The sequence below is a fragment of the Leucoraja erinacea genome, chromosome 2 (assembly GCF_028641065.1).
Source record: "Leucoraja erinacea ecotype New England chromosome 2, Leri_hhj_1, whole genome shotgun sequence".
NCBI classification, from domain to species: domain Eukaryota; kingdom Metazoa; phylum Chordata; class Chondrichthyes; order Rajiformes; family Rajidae; genus Leucoraja; species Leucoraja erinaceus.
In genome coordinates this window covers 111,181,097-111,192,295 of record NC_073378.1, presented here as the reverse complement: position 1 = coordinate 111,192,295, position 11,199 = coordinate 111,181,097, and the positions used below count along the sequence as shown (strand labels likewise).

At 44.2% G+C, this 11,199-nt stretch overlaps 1 protein-coding gene across 1 annotated transcript; it reads left to right on the top strand.

Annotated features, from left to right (window-relative positions):
- Positions 1-5,337: 5,337 nt before the first annotated feature.
- LOC129714125 (5-beta-cholestane-3-alpha,7-alpha-diol 12-alpha-hydroxylase) lies at positions 5,338-10,721 on the top strand. The gene has a single exon (XM_055663613.1). The coding sequence runs from the start codon at positions 5,655-5,657 to the stop codon at positions 7,176-7,178; it is 1,524 nt and encodes a 507-aa protein (XP_055519588.1). The 5' UTR covers positions 5,338-5,654; the 3' UTR covers positions 7,179-10,721.
- The last annotated feature ends 478 nt before the right edge of the window (positions 10,722-11,199 follow it).

Below are 11,199 nucleotides of genomic sequence, written 5' to 3'. Positions count from 1 at the left end.
GGATTCCGACCCGAATTGTCACCCATCCTTATTCTCCTGGGATGCTGCCTGATCCGCTGAGTTACTCCAGCACTTTATGTCTATCTTCTGCATGTGGTATGTGTTTGAAAAGAAAACACAGAGAGGGTACTGAGACTTAGGAGTGTGCTACAGCTTCTCGAAAAGAGATGTGGCAATCTTGGTAAATGCAATTGAAGAGAAATGGGATTGGCCCTTTAAACAACAATTTCCCCACAAGCTTCATAAACCATGAAAATACTGGAATACAGAAAACGGCATAATTAGACCCATAAACATTATCAGTGTGAGTGCTACACAATGTGCAAATCATTTGATCCACTCTCCAGAGCGGTGTTATTCTTGTTAAAAAGAGTCAGAGTTACCATTTTGTCGTTCAGTGATTCTTATTGCAGCTCCTTGCACTCAGTAGAACTGTGTGATGGAATCCAGTATCTTAAGAGTCATGCAGCACGGAAACAGGCCCTTCGGTCCAACTTTCCCACAGCGACCAACATGCCCCATCTACACTAGTCCCACCTGCCCGTATTTGGCCCATACCCCTCTAAAACTTTCCTACTTGTATACCTGGCCGTGTGTCTTTTAAATACTGTTATAGTACCTGCCTTAACTACCTCCTCTGGCAGCTCATTTGCCGACCACCCTCTGAGTGAAAAAGTTGTCCCTCAGTTAAATCTTGCCCCTCTCACCTTAAACCTACATTCTCTGGTTCATAATTTCTCTTCTTGGTCTGTGCATTCACTCTATCCATCCCACCCTTGCCTAAGATGTTTCATTCATTAAGCCACAGTATATCATGTAATAAGTAAGAAAGACACCAGATGGTGGTGTGTTCTCCAAGAATTAGTCATTGCCGCATAGCACATAAAAAACACTGTGATTGTCTAAGTCCTCACCTGTTTTTTCTCTCTATCCTGCACTTCTGTTCTCATCCCGCCTCCCATACAGAACAAGGGTAGTGTTCTTACCTTGTACCCCAGCAGTCTCCGCATCCGGTACATCAATCTTCAACATTTCCACCCCATTCCCCCTCACCTCCATCCAGGGATCTAAGCATTTTTCTTCCAAGCGAGGCACAGATTCACCTGCACCTCAATCAATTCAATGATTCAATGATACTTTATTGCCACATGTATCTAGGTACAGTGAAATTATTTGCATTTGCATTCAACACACAAAGTACACATTGAATCACCACATTTCCGGCACCGACAAAGTTACAAAAGTACTCATAAGAGTCATGTCTGTCCCTCTTTGTTCTCACCCCCACCAGCCCTTCATCGAACCTGAGAAATGGAGAAATGTTCAGGTGGTAACAAAAATGGGAGTGAGCGAACGGGGAGGACAAAGAGATTTTTTCTGATGGGGTGAAAACAGGGCCGGATTTAGATGAAGAGAGGCCCTAAGCTATTTCACTTGTGAGGCCCCCCCCCCCCTCCCAATCCCCCACCCCCACGACTAGACCATGACTACCCGACAGTGACAATGTGACACCTTTAGATCCTACTGTATGTTGCCATTAAACCGTTGGTTTTAAAATACATATTGGATTCGCCGCAGAGCGGGCGATGCCTTACCTGGATCACCGTTTGAAGCTCTGGAGTGTTGGGCCTGCTGCTTCAACATCATGGAGCTGTGATTTGCGGAGCTCCCAGCCTCGGGCCACGCTGATTTCAACATCCCTTTGCCGAGGGCCGCCAGCATGAATCTCCGCCCAGCTCGGCCTGTGGACTTCAGGAGCCGCAATCCGGTAGGAAGTGGCCGATTCGGAAATCCAAACCGCTGAGAATGTTCTCCCGTTCCAACGTCGGATGGTGCATGTGACAGTAAGTGTCTCTTGAATTGAATAACAGTTTGGATTTCTGAATGGCCTTGTTGACCTTGTGGAAATAACCTAGCAGACGGGTCCAAAAATGCAGCATAAACGCAAATTCCAGTTCTTCCATTTTCTGCAAAAGATTGTTAGCTTGAAGCCTGGTATCACCCTTCACATTAACATCAGAGTACAAATGACTGAGGGCATCAGTGCTAGCGCTGTAACTTTCCAAAATAACTTCTGTGGGTTTTGCATGTGCCTCCAGCTGTGAACTATTTCTTAAAGAATTGTTCCTTATTGACAAAACCTGAATCAAATCTGAATCAAATTTGCTTGAAAAAGGCTAACTTATAACTAACCAAACAGGTTCACTTCTTAATAAACAGACAACTCACAAAGCAGTTTGGTAGACCAATTCAAAACTTTACTAATTATCGGCTGATGGAAGTGGCAAGGAAAACAAACCCCAGCCAAGTGAGCAACACAAACACTTGGCTGTCCTCTCTCTCCACTTCCCTGAACACAGAATTACAGGGTATTATATACTGTTGAGGCGGTTGATGTCCCGCCGGCAGTTTAAAATAAAATGGTCTCAAGCCGGAAGATAGCCATGAGGGGGGGTCCAAAAGGAGGGGGTCCATTGGAGACTGGAAAAGGCATCATCAATGGGGGCGAGGACTCCTTCCCATGGAAGAACGGTGTGAGGCGGAGGCGAAGGAAGAAGAGCTCCAAATTGAGGCGGGCGCAGATCTCATTGAGGTGGGGACGGAGGGGGACAAAGGTGAGGCCTTTGCTGCGGACAGACTGTTCAGTATCTGGGAGGGGGATGTCAGGAGGGATGGTGAACACACGACAGGGATGGGGGTTGGGGCCGGAGGGAGGCAGGTGAGTGGACTGAGGCCGAGGCGATGTCTGGTGGGGGGGTGATGGGTGGTCAGGGGGTAGGGGGGTATGAGGACCATTGTGTGGGTGGGGAAGAGCTGGGGTTACATGGTTTGAGGGGATTGGGGAAGACCCAGTGGAACAGCCACTGAGGTTACCAGGGTTGGGGGGGGGGGGGGGGGGGTGCTATCACCGGGACCCAGCGCAGTGAAACTCAGGGGAGTTGGAGTCTGCAGAGTGGAAACAGCACCACTGATGGTAGACTTTGTAACAATGCCACTATGTCAAAAGTTTTATACACCTTGGTTTTTTTTTGTTTTTTTTTAATATTTTATTTTATTAGAAGTAAGCACAGTCATATGGCACCAAAGTGCCTAATATATATTTTCATAATACATTTTATGTACAACTTCTTTTTTTTTGTTACATTGAAAAAAGATGAGAATAAGAAAAAGAGGTTAGATAGTAAAGGATAGAAAAATGTGAAATATATAGTGTGTGAAGAAAGAAAACGAGTAAATGAAGAAAGTTGAGAGAGAAAATAGTGAAAAGAAAAGGAGATCATTATTTATAGTCTTGACCAACCCTCGCCCAGTCCTGAAACAGTTATTTTTTACAATTGTGTTGCACCATATGATTCCAAAAATACGACGAATGGAGACCAACGTTATGAATTGGTCTGATTTATCCATTAGGAGGAATCGCATTTCCTCAAGATGAGCGGTGTCCAACATACTTGCAATCCACATTTTAAGCGTTGGTATTGATGTACCCTTCCAAAATTTAAGTATTAATTTTTTTGCTATTATTAAACCATAATTAAGGAATAGAATTTGAGATGCGTTCAATTTATTCCCATCTTCCATTACACCAAATATAATCATTTCAGTATTAGGTTCCATTCTTGTCTTGAATAATTTTGTAAGTGTTTCAAAAATATCATTCCAAAATCTATAAAGTTTTATGCAGGAAACTAAGGAGTGTGTATACACCTTGGTGAAGCAGACCGACACCCCCTAGATCTTGAGGCCCGAAGCTTAAGCTTGTCTAGCTTATACGTAAATCCGGCCCTGCTTTTATAGTTTATCTCCCAGTTTCCTCCTGGGGTCTGCCTCAGCTCCATGCCTTGCTTGGTTCATCTCAATAAACACAGACTTTGATTACCCTGTTCTGATTGATTGTCAAGCAGACCCATGCAAATTTTGGCCCGTCTACAGTGGAGAGAATGTCATCAATGTCTTTGTCACCTCCAGCTTTCAATAGTGTTTGGTGGTTTTCCATTTTCCTCTTTCTTTGGAATGTGGGAGATGACTTCCAAAGAGTAGCAAGATCACGGCGAAAACCCATGCATTCACGGGGGGAACGTACATACGCCGTACAGACAGCACCCGTAGTCATGATCGAAACCGGGTCATCCTGGTACACAAAACAATGCTTTGTTCCTGCAGCAGTTATCTTTAAAATCATGCCTCTGAACAACTCATGAAGACGTTTTATTTCCGTGTTAAAGAAGTTATCTAAGTAGATGATTATACTCAAAAGCAACTCAACAGGTCAGGCAGCATCTCTGGAGAACATGGATAGGTGACGTTTTGGGTCAAGACCCTTCTTCAGATATTATAATATTGTTCATACTATTATACAATCTTCAGGATTATACTATTGTTTTCTGGCCAATGCCATTGATCAGGGAGATGTGATAAGGTTATTAGACTGAGGGTAACAAAGAATTATAGATAATTATATTGACTAATTATATTGGTCTTTGTTTACAAACTTAATAAATATAAAGGGCACAGTGATGGTCACCTTATTCGATTACTAGGTGGGAGCCTCTTTGGGATTTCCTGAGGCCATGAAAAGTGTCACAGGAACGAAAGTCACCCTGCCTTTTAATTACTCTTTAACGCTTGCAATTTGATCGCACACGGGTTTCTTTTCATTCATTCCCGGAAAACATCCCCGGCACAAACCTCTTCTCTGGCTTCCTCCCGCTGTGTGGCTGACTTCATCAGCCATGTGTCCTCTCCACGGGCCTTCTGGCCGTTCCACCTCAATAGCTTACTGCTTGAGAATCTTGCTTCAACGGGACCCATGGTCTGTTCGCTGGCTGGTTGGCGCTGATTGAGTTGATGCCAGGCTGCAGGACTGGCATTGCCATCGGGTGCTGCCGGGTCCGGAGGTTGCAGGGACTTTGCCCATCGTGCATGGATGCCCATCCCTTGGAGAGATAGTCCCCGTGTGATGATTTTTCCACACGTCGGTAGTCGTTGTTGGCTGAAGGGTAACTCGGGAGAGGAACTTGGTACATTGCAGAAATGAGAAGTAAACGGCAAACTTAGACATACACGTGGGAACTCGTTGAAACTCGTGAACATAACCTTGGAAACTCGTAGAAAACCATGAGTTTGATTTTTTCTTTTACTCGGGATAACTCGTGGGTGGACTCGCAACGTGGGACAGGGCTATAAGACGACTCTGAAGAAGGGTTTCGGCCCGAAACTATTTCCTTCGCTCCATAGATGCTGCTGCACCCGCTGAGTTTCTCCAGCTTTTCTGTGTAACCTTCTTTTAAACACTCGCCTGCTCTGCTCTCTTCTGCCTCCGGGGGGACACGTCTCACCTCAGAGAACTTCTCTGTCTCTTAACGTAGGGTGTTGCACAAGGCCTTACATAAGTCGATGAACTGTACATCTATATATTTTGCTAGTTTTTATTTGAAAGGACCATTTCATTCATGCAGAATGCAACAAAAATCCTTCTAATCTTTAATGTCTTTAAGGTCAAAAATCATTCCAGTGTTTGAAGAAACTTATGAATTAATAATTGATGGATGAAGGGCGTTACGGTAGAAAAATAACTCCTCCCACATCATAGCCACGGAACACATCGCCACAGTGTCTGGCTAGAGGCTGGAGAAGTCAGTGTTTTCCAGACCATGGCTTACGCGCTGATTGTCCTATGTTGCGTGGCCATTCTTCTGGCCGCCCTCCTTTACCTGCTGGGTGCTTTCAGAAGAAGGAGAGCCAACGAGCCGCCTCTGGACTCGGGTTACCTGCCATGGTTTGGCCACGTTCTGTCCTTTCGCAAGAACACAGCACAGTTCCTGCAAGGGATGCAGAAGAAACACGGGGATATATTCACGGTCCAGATAGCAGGCTACTACTTCACTTTCGTGATGGACCCGTTGTCCTACGGAGCCGTGGTGAAGGAGTCAAAGTCGAAGCTTGACTTCGAGAAGTTCGCGGTGGAGTTGGTCGCCAGGGTCTTCGGATATCACGCCATGGAGTGTGACCACAAGATGCTGGAGGCAGTGAGTAACACATACCTCAAGGGCGACGGGCTGGTTGACTTGACCGAAGCCATGATGTTGAACCTGCAGAAACTGATGCTTTACCAGACCACGGGCGGTGGCGGGGAATGGAAGCAAGACGGGCTGTTCCATTACTCCTACAACATCGTGTTCAGGGCGGGCTACCTCGCTCTGTTCGGGGTAGAGCCGCCCAAGGGCGACCAGGAGCTTGCCAACAAGGTGGACCGTGAACAAACCGATTACATCTTCAGCAACTTCAGAAAATACGACCGACTGTTCCCGAGATTGGCTTACGCCGTGCTCCCTCCCAAGGACAAACTGGAAGCCGAGAGACTCAAGAGGTTGTTCTGGGATCTGTTGTCGGTGGAGGGGATGAGAGACCGGGAGCAGATCAGCGGCTGGATCTCGGAACGCCAACGCCAGTTGTCTGAACAAGGTGTGCATCGAGACATGCAGAGTCGCTACATGTTCCTGTTGCTGTGGGCATCTCAGGGCAACACCGGCCCATCGGCTTTCTGGCTCCTCTTGAGCCTGTGCCGCTGCCCCGAGGCATTGAGGGCGGTGCGGGCTGAGGTGGACCATTTGCTAGCGGAGACCGGCCAGCGAGCGGTGGCGGGAGGGCCGCCCGTCAGCTTGACCCGAGACATGCTGCTGAAGACCCCGGTGTTGGACAGCGCGGTGGAGGAGAGTCTGCGGCTCTACGCCGCTCCTATGTTGATCCGGGCCGTGTCTCAGGACATGGAGCTGGCGATGGCAGACGGCCGGCGCTACTCGCTGCGAAAGGGAGACCGCCTCGCTCTCTTCCCTCACCTGTCGGCGCAGATGGACCCGGAGATCCACCCGCGGCCGGACTCCTTCCAGTTCGACCGCTTCCTCAACACGGACGGGACGAGGAAGACCGACTTCTACAAGCGCGGCCAGAAGGTGAAGTATTACAACATGCCGTGGGGAGCCGGCGTCAGCATGTGTCCCGGCCGCTTCTTCGCCACCAACGAGCTGAAGCAGTTCATCTTCCTCATGTTGTGCTACTTCGACTTAGAGCTTCTTAACCCCGAGCAGGAGTTCCCTCACATCGACATCAGCCGCTGGGGTTTTGGTACCACACAGCCACAGTACGATGTTCAGTTCAGATACCGCCCAAGGGTTTAGCTAATTAATTGCTGAAACTTCTCCACAACACACACACACACACCCGTTACATTCACCCAAGTCAACGCTTAAATCCTTTAGCAACTTAATCACACATACATTAATTCGAGAGAATGATAGATTTCGGGATATAGATTATTAGGGCGGGGTCATGGAGCCGAAGCTGTATGTAATATAAGCATGTAAATGCTGGTTTACGAAAACAATTCTCATACACATCAACCTCCAAAATCAGGAACCTAAAGTACTAGAAGGAAGGTCCGTTGTACAAAGGTTTGATGTTTACTGGAAATCGTTACAATCCGATGCAGTTATACTGAAGTAGACAAAAAAAAATACTGGAGAAACTCAGCAGGCGAGGCAGCATCTATGGAGAAAAGTAGTAGACGTCGTTTCGGGTCGAGACCCTTGTTCAGACATCGACCCGAAACGTCGCCTACTTTTCTCCATAGATGCTGCCTCCCCCGCTGAGTTTTTCCAGCATTTTTTGTCCACTTTCGATTTTTCCAGCATCTGCAGTTCCTTCTTAAACAGTTATACTGAAGTCATGTTATGAAGTAGCAAACATAGACACCATGGAATACTGCAGATACTGGTTTACAAAAAATGATACAGGGGCAATAGACAAGGATGTGCTCTATCACCAATGTTATTTGCCCTTGCCATAGAACCCCTAGCTGAAAGTATAAGAGTACATCCGAGCATTCACGGTTATAATACTAAACATACCAATAATAAGATTTTGCTATATGCAGACGATGTACTTTTATATATTACCAACTCTCAAGTCAGTATCCCAAATATATTAAACTTCATAGAACAATTTGGTTCCTTCTCAGGGTATAGAATAAATTGGAAGAAAAGTGAAATTATGCCAATAAAAGCTCAAGACCTCTCACATCTCCTAAAATTTCCTTTTAGAATTGCCACTGAAAAATTTAAATACCTTGGAGTTTACGCGACTAGAAAATATACTTCTCTATTCCAAGCAAATTTTCCACCATTAATTACTAAATTAAATGCCCTTATTCAATTTTGGAAAACACTTCTGATTTCCCTTATAGGTAGAGTAAATGCTATAAAGATGACTTTCCTTCCACAACTCCTTTACCTATTTCAATCAATACCGATTTATCTCCCTAAAAGCTTTTGTAAAAAACTTGACTCTGTGATTACAAACTTTATCTGGGATTATAAATCTCATAGAATTCATAAACAACATTTATGTAAACCTAATGAAAACGATGGACTGGCTCTCCCCAATTTACTTTTCTATTACTGGGCAACTAATATAAAAACTTAATCTACTGGATGGATGATACATGTCAACAAGTAAACTGGTTAAAAGTGGAGAGGGAAGATTGTTCGCCTTTCAATATAGGCGCGATTCTTCTTTCTCCAATACATCTGAATAAATCAATGTATGAGAAAAATCCGATAATTCATGGCACCCTACGAATTTGGAAACAGTTGAAATCAACTCTCAAATTGAGAAATTTCTCTCTCCTTTTACCAAGCGCCAACAACCCCTCGTTTAAACCGTCTACTTTAGACACGGCATTTGTACAATGGGAAAACCTAGGAATCAAAACACTGGGAGATCTTTATGAGAAGGGGATCTTCCTCTCGTTTCAAGAATTACAGGTGAAATATCATTTGAAAGCTATTTTTTTTTTTTGATATCTTCAAATCCGAGACTATGTGAAAACACACACTCAAGACTGTCATTCTATGTGCCCAGATATATTATACGAATGCATGAATAGAAAGGCGGATACAAGTAAGTTAATATCCTATATTTACAATACCCTTTTAACTGCACACATCCCACCTTCTGAAATAATTAGGCGAGCATCGGAAGATGAATTGGGTTTATCAATTTCAAAGGATAGTTGGGAGGAAAGCCTTTTATACATACATTACTGCTCTCTTAATGTTATGCACTTTTTGATACAATTTAAAATACTGCACAGACTTTATTATTCAAAGTCTAAATTGAACAAGATCTTCCCAAATGTCTCTCCTATTTGTGATAAAAATCTCCTCCAAGAAGCGACTATAACCCATTAATTTGCTTTCTGCACAAAGTTACAAAACCTTCGGAGGGGAATCTTTGATACCTTTTCCAAAATACTTAAAATTAAATTGGATCCAGATATAAAACTGATCATATTAGGTATGTCAGAGGCCTGTTCTATGCTAACGATATTTCAAAGACTTTTCCTCAGCTACGGCCTAATAATGGCGAAAAAATTAATGCTTAAATTTTGGAAACAGACAACAGTCCCCACAGTGAAATGTGGATTACAGATATGTCCGAGACACTACACTTAGAAAACATCAGGCTTGTCTTGGCGGAAAAAACAGATGAATTTCTTAAGACATGGACACCCTTTACTGAATTTTTACAACAATAGAATGGTGAAACATAAATTTAAAATATAAATCCGATACTACGTTGGTTGAGGGAGGGGGGGGAGGGGCAAGATATATATCTCCATCTTTTCTTATTCCTCTTCCTGCTGCACTGCTTTGGTAGCTCAGGGGACTTTTTCTCGTTCTTTTCTATTCTATCTTTTCCTTTCTTCTTTTCTTGCTTTCCCTTTGTTTCCTTTTTCCATTTTTTAAATTTAGGTTATAAGGTTAAAAATGAAGCTGTACAAAAATTGTATAATTCTAGATGCCGAACGTTTTATCTTTGTACAATTGTTAATAAAATTAAAAAAAGTTAAAAAAAAAGATACAAAGTGCTGAAGTAAGGAATTTGGGGGTGGGGTGGGTAATAGTTGCGCAGACCAGATAATCATGCAGAGAGTGGTCTCAGCAGAAAGATGGGTACATTGGAGGGGAGGGGCGTAAATGTGACTTTTGGTGCGATCTCTGATTACACATTGATTGTATTTGATTAACGATAAATAAATAATCTTTTTCCTTCTAACTGAAAATGTTGCTGTGGTTTTTATATTCTCGCCTCAACGGAAAATATGACTATAGATTTTACAAGAGAATTCTATGATAGCAAATTTGCCCTGCATTGAGCCCGAGCGGGCAAACCCATGGACTCGTTTGGGGAGAATGCCACGAGAAATAGCATTCTCATTCTAATAATTCAAAAACACTGATTCATTTATAGGAGGGATGTGGAAGCTTTGGAGAGGGTGCAGGAGAAGTTTACTAGATTGCTGCCTGGATTTAAGGTGAGGGGGAAAGAGTTAATAGGAACCCAAGGTGTTAATTCACGTTTTTCTCTCACATCGGTTGTTTCGACAATAATCGACCAGGCACCGGGGTTGCTTTAAACGTACGTTTATTGAGCAGGAGTCTTCACACAGGTTAACAACCTAGCAAAGAGTCAAGCTCTCTGCCCTTAATTGCAATGCCTTTTATATGTTAATGCCACTGATTAGCACCTCCCATATTCCCCGATCAAAGAACTGACACGTACGCAAAATACAGGACAACAGGTATGTACATATAAGGAGTGTTTAAGAGGGAACTGCAGATGCTGGAGAATCGAAGGTTACACAGAAAAGCTGGAGAAACTCAGCGGGTGCAGCAGCATCTATGGAGCGAAGGAAATAGGCAACGTTTCGGGCCGAAACCCCTCTGAAGAAGGGTTTCGGCCCGAAACGTTGCCTATTTCCTTCACTCCATAGATGCTGCTGCACCCGCTGAGTTTCTCCAGCTTCCCTGTACATATAAGGAGATGTTAGTTAGAAGAACCACACTAGAGCTCAGACCAGTACATTCCTTAGTCTTCCCGGCGAGGGGGATTGTATATTCCTCAATCTTGTCAGACGGGGCCTGTGATCCCCTATTCACGACTATGCAGTAACCAAAGATCCTATAGCAGAGCAAGATGGGTTACTCTCACGCAAACGTGTAGTACGCTCATGGGCGGATTCATGGGTCATTTTATGACTCATTTTAGCAACCAGCCCCCGCCATCTTGTTCCACCATCTTGCTCAGCCATCTCGCTTCCGGCCAAAGATTGGATCCAAGATATAATTGTGTGTGTTA

What these genes read in the sequence shown, in the direction of transcription:
- LOC129714125 (XM_055663613.1), top strand. Translation starts at nt 5,655, where the DNA reads ATGGCTTACGCGCTGATTGTCCTATGTTGCGTGGCCATTCTTCTGGCC.